The 23,547-nt window shown below is 43.7% G+C and overlaps 2 protein-coding genes across 5 annotated transcripts in view; one reads left to right on the top strand and one right to left on the bottom strand.

Annotated features, from left to right (window-relative positions):
* The window catches only part of ABHD12B (abhydrolase domain containing 12B), a 35,858-nt gene extending 35,629 nt beyond the window's left edge, over positions 1 to 229 (bottom strand). The window contains exon 1 of the mRNA XM_083349982.1: positions 13 to 229. Within this exon, the coding sequence (XP_083206108.1) occupies positions 13 to 23 (11 nt within the window). The 5' untranslated portion in view covers positions 24 to 229. The remainder of the gene's footprint in view (positions 1 to 12) is intronic.
* A 19,566-nt stretch (positions 230 to 19,795) lies between these two features.
* The window catches only part of NIN (ninein), a 119,208-nt gene continuing 115,456 nt past the window's right edge, over positions 19,796 to 23,547 (top strand). The window contains exons 1-2 of one of the 4 annotated variants that reach the window (XM_083349960.1): positions 19,796 to 20,024; positions 20,858 to 20,920. The gene's annotated coding sequence lies outside the window, so the exon portion shown is untranslated. The remainder of the gene's footprint in view (positions 20,025 to 20,857; positions 20,921 to 23,547) is intronic. The other 3 variants (XM_083349962.1, XM_083349961.1, XM_083349963.1) reach the window with 3 other exon arrangements.

Below are 23,547 nucleotides of genomic sequence, written 5' to 3'. Positions count from 1 at the left end.
GCAGCGCCTTACCCGTCAGACATCTCGAAGGAAGCGGCGTGGCCCACGGCAGCCGAGGCGAGCGAACCACTTTTCTTGACACCCGAGAGGTAGCGCGGATACCCGGCACCTACGCACCTCGCCGCTTCATATTCTGCTGCTAAGGAAGAAACCAGCAACTCTCCGCCTTCAGGATGGGGCGGATTGGAGCTGGAGTCCGCCGAGGCCGCCCAATCGACGGATGGGCGGCCAAGCCTTGAAGAACGAGCTCACCTGCAGCCTCCGCAGAGCCGGCACGGGAGGTTACGCCCTCAACGAGGGTTGAATGGTGGGAGGCGGGGCCGGTCGCTCGAAGCCACGCCCAGGGCGCACAAAAACTGGAGCCGAGTTTCTTCCCTTTCTCAGTCATTTTTGCATTTGTTATACCGGATGTGGTGGCGGTTGGGGGGGGGGGAACTAGCAATATGACGATGATGAGGCGCTGTTTAAAAAAACGTGTATAAGTGCATGTACACGCAAATATAATTTATCCGTGGGCTCCTGCAACATCCAAAATTATAAAAAAGTAGCTGCTACTGATTTTTTAAGTGACCTCTGCTTAGGCAGAACCGGTAGCTTCCGTTTGAGTTGCCTGATTAGACTTTTAACGGTATCTTAAATTTAAGGCCAGTGACCTTACACTGTGTTAGTTAACAAATTACAAAATCCACGTCGTTTGTCCCTCAGCTGTTTTAAGGAGATGATCACATCCACAAATGTGCTATGAGAGAATATAAAGATCAGGAGAAGAAAGGTCTATAGGATATGTTGCCCAAGACCCCAAGGCTGAGAGTGCCACTGTCCCATATGTTTAATGCTTAAAATATTCCCCCTTCCTCTTAAATCTACTTTTATTACAGGCTTTGGCAGCATTTATATCAAGCAGTTGCAATTTTTATCTTTGTGTAAATCAATGTGTGTTTTTTTTAATCTTGAGAACTTTAAGATGTATGGACTTCAACTCCAGAATTCCTGGGGAATCCTCCTGCCTTATGCTGGCCAGGGATTTCCAGGAGCTAACGTCCACACATCTTAAAATTGCCAAGGTTGAAAAGCACTGGTATAAACCTTTTCGTAAATTTTGAACTGAAATGGGATACAAATGAGATATATTCTTTATCAGCACAACAATCATATCTGTCATTGCAACAGATCATCCTGGGAATCCTTCCTCCACATTAACTTATACCTTATACTTTTCTGGGTGCTGGTACATCATCAAGGATATTAAATGAGTTACTGAGAGACTGGCAGGCAGTGATAAGTTTGCATGTTGTGAATTGCAACATGATTTCTGCCATTTGCAGCAAGAGGCAATGTAGCAACACTGAGTTTATAGCAGGTGACTCTAGTACTTAGGCCTGTTCCAGCATGGAGTTATCCTTTTAGGGCTTGTCATCTCATGAAACCTTTTTCTCAAAGTCAGCTCTAAGTTCTGATCTGGAAGATGTAATCAGAAAGAATGTGCCTTGTCAGGATGAGAAACCTATATACAAAGTTGGACTTTGAAGAAGCCCAATAAGAAGGCTGTTTCATCCTTTTGAATTTTAGTGTTGGAGAAGAAGGACAACCAGTAACAAGGCAGATGAACTCTGTTATAGCAGTGATGGGAATTGGAACACTGATGGGGACGGATTGTAATAGATAAAATCTTTCCATTAAATTAACTAACTTATGACATGAACTTACGCACTTATTCATAGCATGGGCCTGAAATTTCAGCTGTTACCAAACTACAAGTCCCAGAATGCTTCACCCTTAAGTTGCCAACTAGTGCTAGTGAGTGCATAAGGGCCACACATTCTCCATCCATCCCTGACTTACGCCAGTCAGAATTTAGTTTTACAGTTAAATGATCACCATACTGCTCCCATATTATCACTAGATTGGTTCTGATAGATGAAACCCATCAAAAGAACTTCAAGGCAAGAATTCTTCCTCAAAGAACATTTTATTCAGGAAACAAAGTATCGGCATTACATAGTTGAACCCAAAACTAAATTCCCTTCCCCCAGATACAAAGTAACAAATTGTAATTCCCACCCCCATGAAGCAGTCATTAATTTAGTTTTACAGTTAATGATCACCATACTGCTCCCATATTATCACTAGATTGCATCCATGGATCTTCAGAATATTTCTCAAAAACTAAATGTCACGGTTCTGATAGATGAAACCCATCAAAAGAACTTCAAGGCAAGAATTCTTCCTCAAAGAACATTTTATTCAGGAAACAAAGTATCGGCATTACATAGTTGAACCCAAAACTAAATTCCCTTCCCCCAGATACAAAGTAGCAAATTGTAATTCCCACCCCCATGAAGCAGTCATTAATCACATTCTCCAATTAGCCTAAAGCATGGGCTTTCTCCCCAGCTCCTAAGCCTGCCAAAATGTTATCAGTTTGTATCCTTGAGATCCCAGGAGCAGCATTATTATTATGGCTAGCTGAACTCAAGCATTCATCCCAACCCCACTTCTACACCTGATTTCTAAGTAGACGAAAAAGCATGTTAAAAGCATAGCAAAAATGGCTGCAATTTCCATCAGTTGTCAGAGCGGCAGCATCCATTTTTACAGTGTTGACACCATGAAGTAAAATAATAAATCACAAAAGTGAAAAATACCTTCAAATCTCACAAGACTGTCCAATCTTCTAATAGCTGTTTTCTCACATGTTTTCACATGAGTTTTCAAATGATGCACTTGGGAGATCTGGTGATATTTTTGCGTTGATTTTTGTTAAATGATTTAAATTTTTATTTTCCTTTTTAATCATAGGTGACTAAGCCAACATACAAAATTACATGCTAGCAAAGTAAAGTTGCAGATCCCAGCTCCAGAAGATCAGCCTTCTGCTGAAGAGAAAAATATCCTGCTGCTTCACCACAAAGCAGGCAAGTGTTGAAAACCTCATTCACTTTGGCACTTGACATCCCATAATAATAATATTCCATTTGTCATGGGCATAATATTAAGAGCCTTATTACTTTACATGGTTGGAGGCATTGTCAGCTGCATAAAATGTATACAGCCTGGAGATGCACATCATGGCACGTGGCCTATAATTTTTTTTAAAAAAGACGTAAATATATACTGAGGCTTCCTGTGCCTTACCTGAGCTAAATACTTATTGTAGTTGCTCACCAGCTGTCATCCACTAGCAATCATTAATTTCTAAAGTATTCTTTTAGCTGCCTTCTCACGAGTCACTGTAACTAAGTTGTTAGAATTTGACTTAATCATAATTTGACAATCTTTGAGGGCACACAAGCATATTTTTAGATAGAGGGTGGCTTCAAAAGTCTCCTCGTCAGAAAAGTGGAAGCAAGGGGTCCTGATGCAGAGCAACACCTTTTGGAGGTAACCCTTTTTTCAATTCTTTCTTTTATGTGCTGACTTTATTAATCTATATCTAATCTATCTTTATTTGTCTGTCTGTCTGTCCGTCTGTCTATCTCTGTCCGTCCGTCCGTCTATCTATCTATCTATCTATCTATCTATCTATCTATCTATCTATCTATCATCTATCTACCTACCTACCTACCTACCTGTCTATTTGTATCCCAGGTTTATTATTTTTTCAAAAAAGACTCTCATTTGGACACACCCAGAAAAAAGAAAGAGAAAACACAAATTAGCACTGTGAAGGAGTTGAAACAACTGAATGCAAGTTGGGCATTTTTTTTAAAATTACATTTATATCCCGCCCTTCTCCGAAGACTCAGGGCGGCTTACAATCTAAGGCACAAATCAATGCTTCAACCACAAGATCAGACATATCCCTTTTTAAATGGACTGCATATTAAAAAGGGAATAGGGCTTCAGTTGGATAGCCATGGCTGCTACTGATTTTTTTTTACATTCTCCTCATCCCCAACACACATGTGGAGGTGTATTTGAATAATAAAAAGCTTTTGAAAATAAGCCAAGCATCCTTTCTGGTCTCTGGAAGTAGGTCGCTCACCTCTGATGTGGCAAAAAGAAATTCCACACCAATATATTCTGTCCTCAGCCCTGGAGCAGAGATGATGCTTATCCCATTTTTTTCCTAGTATACATTTTCTTTGTGCATTTCATTATATTGTCTCAGCTGAAGTGTGGTATTTATCACCCCATTAAATGGACTGGATGTGCCCACCAAAAAGGGTGGAGATCAAAACACCTCCTCACCAGAAATCAACAACCAGTTTAAAGGAGATTAATACGAAGATTAATACTAGACAGGGCTTTTCAACCAGTGGTATGGGTACCACCTGTGGTACATTGGCACCTAGCAGGTGGTACGGGGCCATCCTAGAAAAGTGGTAATGGGGGAGGGGAATGAGCTGAACCAGTGGCAGCACTGCACAAGCTTGAGCGAGACAAGTCTGGAGCTGCAGGGCTGTCAAGGCACAGCAGAAGCACCAGGATCAGTGCTTCTTCGGGGCTGTCAGGGCTGAGTGGAAGCGCCAGGATCAGTGCCAGGCTCCAGCTGGAGCTCAACACTGATCCTGGCATGTCTGCTGAGCCCAGAAGAAGTGCTGATCAGCTGGAATGTTGCAGAATCTCCAGGGTCTTGTGATTTACATTCAAATGCTTGGCAATTGATTCATATTTATGATGGTCACAGTGTCCCAGGGTCATGTGAAGTGACCCAAACCTGCTGCAACCACCCAGCAGATGGGGGGGGGGGATAAACACTAAACACCCCACCCCCTGCTGCCAATCCTCAACAGAAATGCTCACAACAATGAAAACCTTGGACAGGAGGAAGAGTGCTGCCAGGCAGGTAGGCAGATGTCTTGCTCGGCTGTGGCTCGGGGGGGGGCACTTTTTCCAGTGCCATTGTAACTTCAAACAGTTACTAAGTGACCTGTTGTAAGTCGAGGACTACCTGTACTTCATCACTTTTTTCCTTTTTTTTTTTGATCAAGTTTTTGACACCTTGCTAGGTGACTGGTGGTACTCGGATGTTGCCATATCCTAAAAGTGGTACAATGGGTGAGAAGGTTGAAAAGCCCTGTACTAGACCATCAATCAAGAAGCAAACAATACCCCTATCAAGGAACTATACATTCAAAAAAACAAGCTTCATTTTGAAATTAAATATAATGATGATGATGATGATGATGATGATGATGATGATGATGATGATGTTGGAAGGGACCTTGGAGGTCATCTAGTCCAACCCCCTGCTAAGGCAGGAAACCCTATACCATTTCAGACAAATGACTGTCCAGTCTCTTCTTAAAAACTTCCAGTGTTGGAGCATTCACCACTTTTGGAGGCAGGTTGTTCCACTGGTTAGTTGTTCTAACTGTCAGGAAGTTTCTCTTTAGTTCTAGGGTGCTTTTCTCCTTGACGAGTTTCCATCTGTGGCTTCTTGTCCTATCAGTAAACAGCAGCTTAATTAAGGAACCACCAAGAATATTCCCACCAATTGTGACAGGTAAGCCACTGTTCATTTATTTGTACCCCACCTTTCTTATTTTTACAAATAACTCAAGGCGGGAAACATATTCACCCCATCATCTTCCTCCTATTTTCTCCACAACAACCCTTTGAGATGGATTGGGCTGAGAAAGAGTGATGGGCCCAAAGTCATTCAGCTGGCTTTAATGGCTAAGGTAGGACTTCAGCTTACATCGCCTGCTTTCTAGCCTGCTGTCTTAACCACTACTAGATCAAATTGGCTCCAGTAGATAAAAAGAGAGGAAATCCCACTCCCTTCTAGCACTGATGAGGTTAGCTAGTTTGGTAATAAAATGCCTGCAAGAAAACAACCAAACTCAGAGAGCACCAAAGACCCACAGTTCAAGCTACAAATGCTCTCTTCCATCAAAAGCCAGGAAATGTAGTGATTAAGGCATCAAACTAGAAACTGGAGACTATGAGTTCTAGTCCCATCTTAGATAAAAAGCTAGCTGGGTGACCTTGGGCTAATAATAATCATTTCCTCTTAGCCCAGAGAAATAGGAATGGCGCACCACTTCTGAAAATCCTTACCAAGAAAACATCAGTCCTTCATTCAGTCACCAGAGGTCAACACTGACTCAACAATGACGCAGGCAAAAAGATCCTCTAGGGAAAAAGTACTCTTACCGCCCCAACTATCAGGAAGTAAAAGGGAGCTGAAGCAGGGAGGAGCTGCTTTACAGTGGCAGTGGCAAAATTCGGAGAGTTCCCCAAGAGAGATCTGGCTGGCACCAGACATGAATACATTGCGAAGGATATTGAAATCAGAGCCTCTTTTGTTTTACATATTCTTGTTTTGTTCTTTGACTTATGATATTTTTGTTTTATGTTTTAAAACATGTAGCAGATGCTTTGAATTTATTTTCTATGAGATCGGTTGCCAAAAGCTGAATTGTGGCGAGGTCAACACGTAAGGAGTAAATAAGCAAAGCTCTGTAAGAAGGTAGGGATCATAGCAGTAAGGATGCTATATTGCTCATGAAGATGAGGGCCAATTATTCATGGATTAGGGCCCATTGGCTTTGCAAGCTCCTTTGTTTACTAGTTAATTCTGCAGTTAATTACACCATCAGCTGTGCATGTTTTTACTCACTAGAGGGATTAAATCACTTCAATACAAGCTGAACAGAACAGAAAATAGCCTCTCTTTCAAAGACTTTATTTCAAAATAAGGAGCAATTGTATTGCCAAATTGTAAGAAATAAAATGCTCTCCAAAATGATGACAGCTGATGTCTAACAAAAAAGAAACGGTTATTGCCACTGATGCAGAGAGGAACAATATGCTCTGTGTGTGTGTGTGTGTGTGTGTGTGTGTGACATTGTTCTGGTGGCCCGCAGGCCAGATGGCTCATGTGCAGGCCATACCCACCATGACTCTGCAAAGGCAGAAATGTTGTGATATGTCACGATATGTCATGTGATGTGATCAAGTTTGACACCCATGCTCTACTCTAAGGCAATGGGATTGTATTTCAGAATAACTGAGTTGGAAGGGACCTTGGAGGTCTTCTACTCCAACCCCCTGCTCAAGTAGGAGACTCTGTACCATTTCAGACAAATGGCTGTCCAATCTCTTCTCAAAAACCTCAAGTGATTTCAATACAAGTGAATACAGGTCAACTCAAAACCATTCATTTAACAGTTCAGAATGATGATGGTGCTGAAAAAAAATAATTTACAACCTGCGCTACGAGTTGTCATCTGATTGCAATCTGGGCACTTGGCAACCAGCTCACATTTATGATGGCTGCAGCGTTCTCTGTTTATGTGGTTGTGATTTGCAACCTTCCCAGCTACGTTCTCACAAGCAAAGTCAATGGATGAAGCCAGATTTATTTGGCAACCATGGTAAAAATGGTCATAAAGTTAAGTCTGGTTATGTGATGACTTTCTTAATAACCATCCTTAACCATTCTTAATAACTGTCCTCGGCCCAGTTCCTGCCAACCTAGCAATTTGAAAGTATACAATATGCAAGTAGATAAATAGGTACCACTTAAGTGGGTCGGTAACAGCGCTCTGTGATGTCCTGCTGTTCACATGACCACAGAAATGGCTCAATGGCCTTGAAACAGAGATGAGCAACGCTCCCTGTAGTCGGCAACAACTAGCAGAGTAAAATCCTCAGGAACTCCTTTACCTTTTACCTCTTTCTCTTTCCGTCCTCTTCCAGTATAGCTGCCTTTCCTCTTCGTTCATTTCCATCTTGCGTTTCTCTTCTTTTGTTGTTCTGGTGTTTCTGCTGAAAAGCAGACAGGGAAGATGTGTGTGTACTTGTGTGTGAGACTGATTGGTACATGCAAATAGAGAAAAATCACTTAATTTTATAAATGGGATAGCTTATTTACAGCCAATTAATTTTAATCATAAATATTTGCTCAAGCATTATTGCCATTAGACTGTGCTTTCCAGAACACATGTTTACAAAGGAGAAGAAAGTGTTCAGAAGTGGTTTCATCTGAAATTGGGCAGCCGTAAGCTGAAGATGAAAGGAACCTGTTCAAAGGACAGTGAGCTTTGGGATATACATTCAGTAACAAATAGCTGAATTTGAATTTCATTGCTGTTTTTTTCTTTGATTAGCTACCTTACCAGTGAAAACAGGATAGATACAAATCCTGGAAAGAATGACATGGGTTCAGGAAAATAAAGACAAGTGATTTAATTTGCTCAATGGTTAGAGAGTGTCCCCAGCCTGAGTCTATTTGTATGCCAGGGAACTTGGATAATGATGGCAAGAATAACAAAAAATAACACCATCAGTTTTAACACCAAGTCAGTGTTGCCCCTTGGCAACCCCTTAGATTAGTCCCTGCTCTTTTTGGGGGGGGGGAACTGGCTTGCCCTTGGCTTTTCCCCCCTAAAGCTGAGAGAGAGTGAGTAGCCCAAAGTAGTCCTGAAGCTAGCTTCCTGAATTCCTATGAACAGCTAAACTCTCTCAGCCCTAGGAAGACGGTAATGGCAAACCAATTCTGAAACCTTATCAAAAAAACTGCAGGGACTTATCGACATAGTTGCCAGGAGTCAACAATAACACATGCACACATCCTCAAAGACTGATTTCATCCTGTTGTGCCATCTGCTGAAGGTAATTCTAGTATTATGACTTTAAATCAACATCTTGACCGGTTGAAAATCAGTGTTCAAACAGTGGGGCCGGCAAGAGGATTTAAATATCCATTTATTTAGGTTTCTGCATTCACCTGGTTTACCCATTTTGCGAGCTATGCTGAGAATAATGGAACCTATTCAACAAGATAGTGCTGAACTACGACTTTAAGCATCCTACCCTTGTTGGTGATGGTCAATGCCTCACATTCCATACTGTCCTCTGAAATAGGCTCTTCTCTACAGGAGACATTCCTGGTTAGTTGGGCTCTTCCCAATTCAGTGGAAGATAACAACTCCTGATGTCAAAGGATGGGGGCAGAGAGTGTGGGGAGCAAATGGAATGAATGTATTAACCTCCTCGCTCAGCCCCCTTTCCCAGGTCTTCACTTGTTATGCTTCACATCATCCTGGATCTTTCTGGCATACGGTTCCCACAGGTTGCTCTGCTGTCTTTATTTTCCATTACCAACACCACAGCCACCGAAATGTGCCTCCGTGCATTTTCTCTTCTCATCTGCCCATGTGTAGTAAGCCTAATGAGCATCCCCTAGAGCTGAAAAACAGAATATCAGGTGCCTCTTGGGGGGGGGTCATAGTGTGTTCAGCAAAACACACAGCTGCTGGCTCTAAAAACACAGAGCATAATGTGAGGTGTAATATAGCAGTGGGCTTAAGATTTAAAATAAAAAGGTATCTAGACTGTTAGCATTTGGCTTGCCACAAGGACAGAATCTATGCTGGAATCCTTTCCATATAGTGAGCCACCCTACCCCACCCCAGCAGTGAGAATTGTCCAAAATTCAATTTAGAAAAATGCAGATCTTTGAAAGACACATGCAAAGCCTCCCCCTCCCGAAGATGAATAGCAAAACAATGCAACCTCTTTACTTCTGAGACAAACCACAACATCTCTTTATTCTGATGAAAAGAATCGTAGCACCACCATAGTGCTAAGCTCTTCAATAAGTTGAAGCCAAGGTGCCTTAACACTAGGCACAAAACATAACATTCACTCAGTAGACACAGGTAAGGAATGTCCTTTGCAACTAGGGGAGAAGGAAGAGGTATCCAAAATAAGTTGGGTTCTGGACCACCTACTGAAGTGCAGATGCATATTCTGCATATTGCTAGACAGGGGTGTCTGTAAGGCATGGACAAAAGAGTCAAGATGGTAGTTATGATGGCCCAATCACAGGTCCCCCCCCATTTGATATATTGTTAGGTATTTTGGAGACAGGATATGTCAGGCCCAAGCCCATAGATGGGACAGTGAAATCAAATCAAGTCCAATCCTTTATTTGCTTACATCTAATGGACAGAAAGGGACGCGGTGGCTCAGTGGGTTAAGACGCTGAGCTTGTCAATCGGAAGGTCGGCAGTTTGGCGGGTTGAATCCCGAGTGCCGCGTAACAGCGTGAGCGCCTGTTACTCGTCCCAGCTTCTGCCAACCTAGCAGTTCGAAAGCACATAAAAATGCAAGTAGAAAAATAGGGACCTCTACGGTGGGAAGGTAACAGCGTTCCGTGCGCCTTTGGCGTCTAGTCATGCCGGCCACATGACCACAGAGATGTCCTCGGACAAGCGCTGGCTCTTCGGCTTTGAAACGGAGATGAGCACCGGCCCCTAGAGTTGGAAACAACTAGCACACATGTGCGGGGGAACCTTTACCTTTACCTTTACCTTTAATGGACAGAATCTTCCCAAGCTAAAGCTGTAACCATCTAACATACTAGGTGTATCCTAAGAGATTTTAGTCGGGGATACACTGAGCTCTTCCCTCCTTCCCCATCCAGCTCGGAACTACACAGTCGCTTAACACAGGCCTCTCTCTGGGGAAGCTCTGGGTTGCCAGAAGTCTCTTCTGCTGCTCCTCTAGGTGCACATCCCATCACAGGTCAGGAGATCTTGTCTATCTGCTAACACTGACAGCTGCAAAACATTTCCCTTTGTTTGGGGGCATTTATTATACCCTTTCTTGCCCACTGCCCCTTGGGTGAAACAGAAAACTTAATAGCAATAGGACTTAGACTTATATATTGCTTCCTTGTGCTTTAAAGCCCTCTCTAAGCAGTTTACAGAGTCAGCCTATTGTCCCCCCCAACAATCTGGTTCCTCATTTTACTGCCCTTGGAAGGATGGAAGGCTGAGTCAACCTTGAGCCAGTGAGGATTGAACTCCTGGCTGTGGGTAGAGTTAGCCTGCAGTACTGGATTCTAACCACTGCACCACCAAGGATCTTAATGCCTAATTCAGGGGTAGGCAACCTCGGCTCTTTTATGACTCACGGACTTCAACTCCTAGAATTCCTGAGCCAGCCGGCTCAGGAATTCTGACAGTTGAAGTCCATGAGTCATAAAAGAGCTGAGGTTGCCTACCCCTGGCCTAACCCCTGGGAGGATTCTATTTTAATTCTATTTTAATTCTTTCTAGTCAGTACTACAAAGCCCATAAGAAGCTCCTGGCCTGAAGCTCCCTGCTATGATAAATAAAGCACTCTTTCCTCTGACAGTGCTCTATGGAACCAAGTTTGCGATATGAATATTATCTCACTTCCCCTCCACACAAGAAAGAAACAAACCCTATTAAGCCTAGCAGTGCTGAAAAGGGAAGCTGGCAAAAAAAAAGCTGTCAGTGACAACCCTCCCACCCACCCAGTTCTGTTTGGGCTACTGAGCTACCGGATTACTAAAACCCAAGCCACTAGGTAGCAAAGGGAAAAAATCCTTTACTGTCATCTAGTGGTCATTTGTATCTTTGCAGCCCAGGTACAGCAGCCTGGGACAAGGGGCAAAGAGGTTAAATTGGCATTTCGTTTTAAATCCTTAAGTACAGAAGATAGGAAAAGAGGTAAGACAAGAGTTCCCACCAATGAAAAAAATGAAAAAGCTGCATTTTAAGCAATAGTCTAGCTTTGCAGCAACGTGCTGTACCTGAATCAGAAATAATAACCCCACTCTCCAGTGTTGCAGTTATCACTGGCAACATAACAGTCTGGGGTTGTTTTCAAACTGATGTGGAACCTTCACATGGTAGGATAGAGATATTCATGGGTTATGTTAGGGTTTTACTTATATAAAGTTCCACTCTGGATAGCCACACAATGTGAGGGTCCAAACAGCTCTATACTCCTCTGAGATCACCAGTGAGAAGGATTTGCTTTATGAAAGATTGCAAACTGCCACCTGGCAGGAAGCCCACAAAAGTTTCTATCACAGCTTGCTAATCCCTTTGGAAATTCAAGGGAGGCTGAGTGTTTTTCATTAAAAGGTCTTAAAATTTGAGGGGGGGGGAAAGAAAAACTGTTTCTTTAAATGGGGATTACAGAATTCTCTCTTCATACAGGCACTTCAACAAGCACTGCTGTCATACAAACCTCCATCCAATCAGAATCTTCCCTTTACTTTCAAAAAAACACCACCACTAATCAGCAGCGGTCATTGTAAGCACCCATCCTGCTCTTGAAGTTGGCGCCATATCAAAAATGTCGGAAGCTGCAGCTGTGCGGAGATGAAATTGGCCTTGTGCACAAAACAATCACACTGAGCATTGCATGCTCTGACCTAGCTTTGACTTCAAGCAGAAATGTAAAGAAATCTTAATTATCTAAGATTACTACATCCAGTTTACAGAATTTCAGAATATCGCTAGATAGCAGCAAACATTTTAAAAACCTATTTTTTGCCATCTGATGGACATCCATACTTTTTCAGCCTTCTAGCCTTATAATTATCTCCATGGGCTCTTGTTGATTCAGTCATTAACTTTGCACAAGCTCTCCTGAGAATGACTGAAATACTGCTGTAGGGAACAAACCCCTATTTTGCTGCATCTTTCTCCCCATTTCCCCACAGTTTAGAATTTTCAGAAGAACAGTCCTGCAAACCTTAAAGGGATTTCAAAGCCGTCTAAACATCAGTCTTGGACAATCTCGCAAAAGCCACAAGGGTTGGATGTAGTTAGTACTTGGCCTGTAGACCAATAGGAAATCTGAGATTTATTTATTTATTTATTTATTTATTATTTAAACTTATATACCGCCCTTCTCCCGTAGGACCCAGGGCGGTTCACAAGGCAATTAAGACAATATAACAATACAAAAGTTAATAACAAATTAAAATAAATTAAATTATCCTTGATTAAATCTAAAACCCTTAACTCTAATTAAAAACCCCAATTACAATAGGTTAAAAATTAAAAGTTCTCAGTCCTGGCCGGAAAGCTCAAAGACCCAGGTCTTCAGGTCCCGGCGGAACGAACGAAAATCTGGGGCAGTCCTGAGCTCTACAGGTAACTGGTTCCAGAGGGCAGGCGCGCCCACAAAGAAGGCCCTCCCCTGGGTGTCGCCCTCCAGCAATCCTTTGCCGACGGCACCCTGAGAAGGCCGTCCCTGTGGGAGCGCACAGGACGAAGGGAACTTGATGCCGGCAGCAGGTGTTCCCTCAGATATCCCGGACCCATGCCATTTAGGGCTTTATAGGTCATCACCAGCACCTTGAATCTCACCCGGAGGGCAACCGGAAGCCAATGCAGCTCGCGGAGCAGAGGTGTTATGTGGGAGTATCGGGGAGCCCCCATCACAACTCGCGCGGCTGCATTCTGCACCAGTTGAAGCCTCCGAGTGGTCCTCAAGGGCAGCCCCATGTAGAGAGCGTTACAGTAGTCTAACCGGGAGGTCACGAGCGCATGAGTGACTGTGCACAAGGCATCTCGGTCCAGATAGGGCCGCAACTGGCGCACCAGGCGAACCTGGGCAAAAGGCCCCCTGGTCACGGCTCCTATATGATCTTCAAAACTGAGCCGCAAATCCAGGAGGACACCCAAGTTGTGAGCCCTATCTGCAGATCACATTGGTTGTTGATGAACCTACTAGGAGTTCAGCTCAACTCAGCTCAAGTGAGTCTTCACTTACTATTTAAAAATGGTGGGTAAAGTGTCTTTTCTTCCATTACTGATTATTCCTTTTGAAGAACTCTTAGTACATTTCCACCAATATCAGCATTCTTCCAGAACATAAAGATGTTCTTCAGAGAACATCTTTAAATGTTTCCTGAAAAGAGGTCAGGAGCCAGAGAAGCCTTCCGACTTCCTCTTCTTGTTGTTGCTCTTTGCTGAGTCATAGAGGAGAAGTAGGTGACGAAGCAGAGAGCCCAGAAGGTTGAGACTGGGGCTTGCAGATTTTTGTTTTCCAGATGTTACATCTATCCATTACTCCTCCTGCCTTCAGGTGCTTTGGAGAATAGATTGACACCCCCCCCCCTCTTTCTTAGTGGCAGCCCTTTAGATATTAGAACACTGCTATCATGTCCCCCCTTGTCCTTCTCTTCATTAGACATACCCAGTTCCTACAACCGTTCCCTATATGTTTTAGCCTCCAGTCCCCTAATCATCTTTGTTGCTCTTCTCTGTACTCTTTCTAGACGTCTCAACATCTTTTTTATATCATGGTGACCAAAACTAAATTTAGCTTCATGTGAGCCCAGGCTGTACATTTATTTATTTTTTTTGGCTCCCTTGCAAACAACTAAGTGCCATTACAGTACAGAAGGCACAATTTGTGGTTGGCAGCCCCAGCTGACTTTCTGATGTTCTGTTCTGATGTTTGCAGATCATCCATCTAACAATGCTGTGACATCACTGAAGGGATATACCTGATTAACCCCCCCCCTTTTTTTACTTATAACATTAGTTTTAAAGGTAGGGAAGGAAACAGTGCCCATGTTGGATACATGATATCTGGGAATTTTGCCACTTAAAGTATCTTATAATACTCTATGCTAATCTGAAATTACAGAAAAGTCTTTCATCCAGCTTTGTAAAATTGGGTTTTGAACAATATCCGTACTTGTTTGTTTGGGAAGTTGGTGAATCTCAGCATCCGTAACTGACAAATCTCAAATCACACCATCCTTTTCTAAACATTCACAAAGAAAGAATAATATTCAGCAAAGGCTGGACGTTTGCCGTGAATGTCAACCTGCTGAAACAGCAGGTGCTTTTCTGATTTCCTTCTGTTCTTTTAATGTCAGATACAGCTTACTTGCTTTGACCTCATATCTTGTATTTGCTCTCTTGCTGGGCTGCAAGGAGATGCCGAACAAGAATAGAGAAATGAATGTAAAATGTCATGAATTTAAGACAGGGAAATGAAGTCTTTCATGTCACGGAATGAATGAATGAATTAGATATGCAAATGAAAGCACATAATGGCAGCTGTATTATTTCCACATACTGAGCCCTCTTTTGTATCAGAAGAATTCATTAAATAAACAAAATTAACTGGATTCACAATGCCCACAACAAAAAATGATGCATCTAACCCAGGGAGTTCCCAACCAGGGGTGCGAGATAATATTCCAGGGGGTGCAAAAACTTGGGTTTTCAAAATTATAGTGTATATGCATAATTCGTTGCTGTTATTTTGAACTTTTGTAAGGGGTGCGAGAATATGTCAGAAGCGTTCTAGGGGTGCGGGGTATAGAAAAGGTTGGGAGCCACTGATCTAACCACACACTTCACGGGTTCTTTCTTACAACATGCCAAGTAGAGGCATGGGGGATACAAAAGCACAATCGTGTAAAGTCACATCTGCAGCTAAAAAAAAAGGAGTAGTTACAGCCACCATCTTATTTTTTTTTATACCCCCTACTCCATATATGCATCTGCTTAGAGTGCTGCAGAAATGATGTTTTAGCTGACAATTGGTGTTATCCTTGGTGAATGTTTTGTGGTTCAGTAGATTGTGTGAACTACCTGTACTGCAAACCCAGAGTACACAGTGAGCCCTAGGAAATGAGTTAATTTAATGTCTAAGGGAAGCATTGTTGCATGAACTTTCCTGCTGTTTTACAAATCACAGCACACTATACTTTGTGTATTCAATCATCCTTTCCGCTGTTGTCCCTTACGTTCCCATTTAATCAATAAAGGAGGATATTTTAGTTTAGGGTTGAAAAGAGGGACTGCTTGGTGCTCTCTGAGCTTGGTTGTTTTCTTGCAGATGTTTCATTACCCAAACTAGGTAACATCATCAGTGCTAGTTTGGGTTATGAAACATCTGCAAGAAAGCCACAAAGCTCAGAGAGAACCCAGGATCCCCTCATTCCCATTTAATGCCCACCACTTGCCAGTCTGAACACTGGGCCAGTCAGCCTCCATCTGGACTGAGACTTGTTTGTGGGCTGCCTAGCAGGAATCTGGCTAGTAAATTTAATAGTCTGGGCATATACACTTAATAGATAGATAGATAGATAGATAGATAGATAGATAGATAGATAGATAGATAGATAGATAGATAGATAGATACTGTAGATAGATAGATAGAGAGGGGGGATCAAGAACTATTATGCTGGAGTAAGTGGAACAAAGTGCTGGTTCTTACCTATAAAGCCCTACATGGCTTAGGCCCAGGATATTTACAGGACCTTCTGCTGCCGGGAACGACTTCCCATCGCCCAGTGCGCTCACACAGAGAGGGTCTCCTCAGGGTGCCGTCAGCCAGACAATGTCGGCTGGTGACCCCCAGGGGGAGGGCCTTCTCTGTTGGGGCGCCTGCCCTTTGGAATCAGCTCCCCCGAGAACTTCGGATGGCCCCAGATCACCGGTCCTTTCGTCGCGACCTAAAGACATACCTTTTCCAACTGGCCAACCTGGACTGAAGACGGGGGTTTTAATCTTGTTTTAATTTTTATTGGTTTTTAGTGGGGCTTTGTAAATTTAATCTCTTTTAATATTTGTATTTATTGTTTTATTGTTGTTTTATTGTTGTTAGCCGCCCTGAGTCCTTCGGGAGATAGGGCGGCATATAAGTCCCATAATTAAATTAAATTAAATTAAATTAAATTAAATTAAATTAAATTAAATTAAATTAAATTAAATTAAATTAAATTAAATTATTAAATTAAATTAAATTAAATTAAATTAAATTAAACTTTGCTCAGATTCAGTAGGGTAGCCATTATGTTCATCCTGAACCTCCTGGAAGGTCTCTACACAGATTTATGTTGCTCTGTGTCAAACACCACGCAACAGTGAATCTTCCCATCTATATTAATCTTTATTTTAAACCACCCATTAGCTGAACACCTCTTTTTAATGATCTGTTCTACAATAAAACCCACTAAAACGTAATCTAAATAAAAACATATACAGTACAATTAAATCAAATTCAAAATAAACACTCCATATAAACTAGGAAACTGCCAGGCAGTCATTCAGAAGCTAAGAACTATAATATAATTCAATTCAAAATTCTTGGATTCCCCCCCCCCCCAAGTCTGCACCTTACACTGACATGATGCTAACAGGGGCACCAGTCCAGCCCCACTGGGGAGGGAATTCAAAAAAAGTCTATGGGGGCAGCACAGAAAAAGTTATTCTGGCCAGTACAAGTAGCCTTTGACTTACAACCACAATTGATCCCAAATTTTCTGTTGCTAAGCGAGACATTTGTTAAGTGAATTTTGCCCTGTTTTACAAACTTTCTTGCCAGAGTTATTAAGTGAATCACTGCAATGTTAAGTTAGTATCATGGTTAAGTGAACCTGGCTTCCCCATTGATCACACGGCCCTGGGACACAGCAATGGTCATAAATACGGGTCAGCTGCCAAGCATCTGAATTTTGATCAGGCGACCACAGGGATGATCCAATGGCCGTAAGTATGGAAAACGGTCCCAAGTCACTTTTTTTCATTGCTGTGGTAACTTTGAACAAATGGTCACTAAACGAATTGCTGTAAGTCGAGGACTATCTGTACCTGTTCTCTATGACAGTGTTTCCCAACCTTAGGAACTTGAAGATGCGTGGACTTCAACTCCCAGAATTCCCCAGCCAGGTTGGGAAACGCTGCTCTATGAAATGGGAAAGGCCATTTATCCACGCGGTGGAGAACAGGAGCTATATAGCAGCGTTTCCCAACCTTAGGAACTTGAAGATGCGTGGACTTCAACTCCCAGAATTCCCCAGCCAGCTATGCTGGCTGGGGAATTCTGGGAGTTGAAGTCCACGCATCTTCAAGTTCCTAAGGTTGGGAAACGCTGGAATAGAGTGACAAGAGGTAGAACATGCGTGCCTTCAGTTTGGGGTGGCTTTCTTCTTCGGTCCCACCCCTTCCTGCTTGTATTTGAAAGAGAAAAGTGTATAGTCGGTAAGAGGCACGCTATAGTGATCTAAAATGAAAATTCTGAAATCTACTCAGGCATTGGTTAAGACCAGACAAATATGTACAAACTGCTGCTCCGTGTATGTGTGAAATATATGTATATTAACTTTATATTAAAAATCACAGATCCAGAATATATTTTAAAATGTGTAGGGGTATATATATGCTGGCTGGGGAATTCTGGGAGTTGAAGTCCACGCATCTTCAAGTTCCTAAGGTTGGGAAACGCTGCTATATAGGAAGCATCGATTGAGGAGCGAAGGTTGCTCCTCTCCTCATTTGGCTTGCTGGCGCGAAGCTGCGCCTGCGAAGGGAGGTCTCCGGCCCCGGCTCTCCTCCTCCTCCTCCTCCTCCTCCCGGGCGTTCCCAGCGCGCAAGCCCGCCCTCCCCTCGTCCTTTCTCGGCCTGCTTCTGTGCTTTCTCCCTTCCCCGTCGCCCAGTTCCGCCTCGATCGTCCAGAGCCGCCCGTGCGCCGGCGAGCTTCGGGGGGGGGGGGCAGCGGGCAGGCGAGCGATGCCGCCGTGATCGCTGGACGGTTCGCGGAGCCCCGAGGCTGGTAAGGCCGGCTCCGTTTGGCACCAGGGTGGGTTTGCGTAATTGCGCGCGGTGGCCTCTCGCCTTCCCGGGTAACTGGGAAACGTTAGCCGAGGGCGAGGTGCGAAGCGACCCCTACAGGGGGGTCGGGGGTACTGTGGGAGGGAAAAGCCAAGCGGGAGCCCCGAGGGAAGAAGGCGAGAGGAGAGAGATCCGGGCGGCAAGTGGGCAAGTGCCCCCTTCCCCGCTACGCTCGGTCAGGGTATGCGAGTCGTTGGAAGGCAGAGAAGGCTGCCCTGATGGATGAGGGGCGGGGAGGGGGGGGGCAGAAGGAGTTGGTGCGGGAGGGGGATCGGCCGGAGGGGGGGGGGAAAGGAAGAAACGGTGTGAATGCAAAGTGGCTGTGGGAGAGGGGAGGGAAGCCAGAGAGATGCACCCCCAAGGGGGGGGGGCTCTATCCACCAATCTTTTCCCGCACTGTGGCGTGCTGGCTGGGGAGGATGGGGAGGGATGTAGTCCAATATATCTCGAGAGTAGCTGGTAGGAACACATCCGTGTAACTAGTTGGGCGAAGGGCTGGCTGCGTAGGAGAAGTGGGGGTGCATTTCTAAACTAAGGCGAGGAATTAGCCAAAGCTGGGGGGAAAGCGACCGTGCCAGAGAGAGAGAGTGAGTAACGGGAGAGCCCGGCAATAACGGGAGGTGAGAGTCGGGCAAACGGTCCGTCTAGTTCAGCGTTTCCCAACCTTAGGAACTTGAAGATGCGTGGACTTCAACTCCCAGAATTCCCCAGCCAGCATATGCTGGCTGGGGAATTCTGGGAGTTGAAGTCCACGCATCTTCAAGTTCCTAAGGTTGGGAAACGCTGGTCTAGTTCAGGGGTCTTCAAACTTGGCCCTTTTATGACTTGTGGACTTCAACTCCCAGAATTCCTCAGCCAGCTATGCTGGCTGGGGAATTCTGGGAGTTGAAGTCCACGCATCTTCAAGTTCCTAAGGTTGGGAAACGCTGGTCTAGTTCAGGGGTCTTCAAACTTGGCCCTTTTATGACTTGTGGACTTCAACTCCCAGAATTCCTCAGCCAGCTTTGCTGGCTGGGGAATTCTGGGAGTTGAAGTCCACGCATCTTCAAGTTCCTAAGGTTGGGAAACGCTGGTCTAGTTCAGGGGTCTTCAAACTTGGCCCTTTAATGACTTGTGGACTTCAACTCCCAGAATTCCTCAGCCAGCTTTGCTGGCTGAGGAATTCTGGGAGTTGAAGTCCACAAGTCATAAAAGGGCCAAGTTTGAAGACCCCTGGTCTAGTTAGTAGACTTTGGGCTGGGAAAGAGATTCAAGGTGCGCCGGAGAAGCTACTCCCGGCTACGGAGGGCGATTCGAGCGAAGGAGCCGAGATTCTGCGCCCGGCGCGGATTTGTCAGGTGGATGTGAAGGCAGCGTTCACGTGTGGATGGGAGGGGAGGAAAGGGGGGGGGGAGCTGACTACCCGAGGGAGGGATCCAGACGGAGGAGAGGAAAATCGGAGGCGGCTCACCTCTGCCCCCCTCTGGGGCCGCCCCTTAGAGATGCTAATATCCTTCCAGTCTTCCCACCCACCCCCACCCCGCACCGCCCAAGACCCCAGCCCCGAGACGGAGGGGCTGCAACAAAAGCCTCGTCTTCGGGGTCCTGGCAGGATTGCTGAAAGCGGCGGCGACAAGCAGCAGCAGCTGCGGCGGGAAGGGTGACGTGTGGTTCCCGAGGCAGGTGAGATTTCGAGGTTGGGGCAAACAGGTAGAGGTTTCCGGGACGCAGCTTTGGAGGAGCCGGCGCTTCGTTCCCACGGCACTTAGAACTAAGTCCCGTTGAAAGGGAACCCCCGTCTCCTCAAACATCATCTCCGGAAGCTTTCTGTTAAGATCCCTGGCCGTGTTCCCACTTTGAAGGTGCTGCATCTTTCTTTCTCCAGCACTCATCCTCACTTCCTCTTTTAAGCCCACCTGTCTCCTCAAAAAAAAAAAAAACAACAACTGATGGTAAACACTCTTTCTCTCCCCCCCCCTTTCGTTTTCCTTTTGACTTGGACAATGGAGAAAAGGAGGGGGGACTACTAGGTTTCATTGTTTGTCTACTGCGCGCTGCTGTCATCTCTTGTAGCTATAAAGAAGTAATATTATTGGGAGTGGAGACTGTAGCAAAAGGATTGTTTAGTAAAAGCTTTGGTTTTTTTTTTTTTGTTCCTTCAGATTTGCTTTTCCTTAGAAAAGTTTAATGCCTCTTTGTGTTTGTGACTCTGTGGGAAAGACGGGCAACTTCAAATGCAGGGGTGCCTACTACAGGGCTTTAGAACTGCAACTGATCCTTCCCTTTCAAAGCTTGCTCAGGCTTGCTCTTTAAGTAACTTCAGAGGAAGCCTTTGTGATTGGGCAGATGGAGAAGACGGATCTTCCAAGCTAGGTAGCAAAGTTTCTGTCTTCAAGGAAAAAGAGGATCAAATCAACTTTGAAAGAATAGAACTCCTGTTTTCATGGCTTAATATAATCTCTTCCCTCCTTCATCCCCAATACTCTGATTTCTTTCAATTTTTTTCATGCTTGGAGCAAAGAAAAGCATAAGCAGCATCTTTCTCAGAACAGATAAAGAGGAGGAAAAAAGTCTATAAGGTAATGTGTCCCTACAAGTCATTTACTAGCGAACCTAATCACGGGTTACTCAGCTAATGTAATTTTTTTGGGGGGGGGGTTGCCGTACATTAAGAAACTAATGTAATGGGCTGAGTTCACACAATATATTGGGCTAAAATTTGCCTGGCTAATTGGTGTTTCAGTGATTGAGTTCTTCTAATGTAGTAGATAAAATAAAATAAAAATGGATCATTTGGGATCCAGCGGTTTTAGTATTGTGTGTAAATGAAACCCTCAGATTAAGCCAAGGTTTGTCACAGCACAGCACAGCACAAATACTTCATTCACATTTAATACGGTGTATGCATGACCTGAATGCATCCTTTGTGTGTGTGAATGTGCTTTATTGACTATATGAGCTTGTTCCTTGACATCTTTAAACATTTGGGTCAGCTTTGCTAAATGCTGAGAAAAATATTGCAACTTTCCAAGTTCTCAGAATCTCCATGTTTGAAGCAAACTCTCCCATAGGCTGAAGAACAAAAGATTATTCAGAATTACAATATGGAAACTCTGATAATCATGTAATTGTTATTCCTGGACACAAATGGGAGCTTGTGGAACAAGGACGGTTCCCCACTGCTTCTCTCTCTCTCTCTCCCTCTCTCTTCCCCCCCCCCCTCCAGATCACCTTTTGAAAGTAGGGGAGGGTTTTTGGTTTTTTTTAGTTTTTTGAGGTTTTCGTCTCATGAGAGTTGGATGAGTTAATTGCTCCATAGTTTCCTTCTCTAATTTCCATTCACATTTCACAGAATAAAAACTGGTGGGTGTGGGGGTTCCCCCTTTTACTTATTAATGGAAAGGTTTATTATGGAAAGACCCCATTACAGTGAAGACACTTAAAAATTCACAGTGTTCAAGTCTGTTTCAGGGCTATTATCATAAATTTCTAAGGCTTTTGAGGCAACTTTTATCTTTGGCTGAGCTTTTCAGGAACTCGGCCTGGTTAATCAACCCTTTTTTCTTTGCAAATGCAAAAGAGGGTTTTAAAATTATTGGAAATACGGCCTGACCTGAATTAGTGGGAGGGGGACCGTGGAGATGGCAGTGATAAATGTTCAAATGCCTGGCACTGGGTGGTGGGAATGATTGCTCTGCTGAGCAAATGAGGACAGTTATCAGCTGTAAAACTGATTTTCTTGGTGACCCTTGAAGTGGCTTGTGACATGATTGACTGCCATCATGGGTGCTGCGTGCTTCTTTGTGTTCTAACCTCCCCTTAGAAATTTTTTTTCCTATGTTGCTCTGCTGAGGCTTCTTCAAGCAATTTGTGTTCAATTTATGAGGCAAGTGATATTGTAAAATAGCTGATAAGTTGACCCAATGTGGAAATGGTTGGGAAACAAAATTACATTTTGTCTGAATTATTCTCCTGTGCTCATCTTTTATTATCTACTTGGTGGATATTTAGAAGCAACTTTTCTTTACAATACATATTGAATTGTTTTATGATTTATCCAACATGATTTACGAAATAAACAACAGTGTGTTCTTAGTGAGATACATAAGCTCAACCGTTGCTTCTGTAAGAGACTGTAATTTGTGGCCTAAGCTTGTACGTTATTAGAGGAGCATTGAAATGTTAGTAGTAGCATTTAAAGCTAGTCAAGCACATTTTAGCTCAGGATTAGTAGAGTTAACCTTGGATGTAAATGTTATGTGCAGCAGGGCTTTTTTCCTCATAGAACGCTCAGAACGGAGTTCCGGTACCTTTTTTTGGATGGAACCTTGCAGGGTAGGCAAGGCGGGTTGTATGACATGTGTGAGTTCCGGCACCTTTTTCTTTTACAAAAAAAGCACTGATGTGCATCCAGATCAATACAGGTGAGAACTGCTTAGTTCAAAGCAGAACAAGTTCTACCATTCCTTCTCACTCTCTCTCTCTCTCTCTCCCTCCCACCCACCCCCACCCCAATATTGGAAGATCATTTCAGTTCCCTTCTGCCTGATTCTTCTTTTCTGGTTTACTTGAGATTATCTAGCTTTGGGTCCTGTACTAAAAGGTATAAAATGATTCATTCATAAGCCAGATTGGTTAGCCATAGTTTATTGAAGAAACTGGTGGCTGGACAATCCAAGCATGTGAAGCCAAAACCCATATACCATTTATAATTTACTTTGTAAGTTACAAAGTACAACTGAAAATTAAGTTTTCCTTCATTTTTAGGAACACCCTGAAAATAGGCATAAAACAATTAAAACAACTATATCCCCCACCCTCAAAGTGGAACATCCTCCCCAATTTCTGCTACATGCATAATTATATCCATTCCTTCTGTGGTCCATAAATCCTCAGTGATGGTTCTTGGTCACCAAAATATGTTCTCTTGTGCTTCGCATTTTACGTAAACACTGTTAAGTAAACTCTAATGTTGTACACTGCATTAACTCATCCAACTGCTGGGTTCATGTCATACAATATGCCATGGTTTCAAATGCAAATGGAAAGTCTTATGCAACATGCTAAAGCAAACCAGCCATATGTTGGCTCATTTCAATGTATGAACCCAGTTAGAATCTGACTTTCTAATCAAGGAGACAAAGCCTAGTTTCCTAGGGTGAATATAAATATCTTCCTGGTAACCACCCTGAAGTAGTCTTTGTTC

This window comes from Vipera ursinii (assembly GCF_947247035.1).
Source record: "Vipera ursinii genome assembly, chromosome: 1".
Lineage (NCBI taxonomy): Eukaryota > Metazoa > Chordata > Lepidosauria > Squamata > Viperidae > Vipera > Vipera ursinii.
The sequence above is the reverse complement of the archived record's forward strand: the minus strand, read 5'-3'. Positions and strand labels throughout refer to the sequence as shown.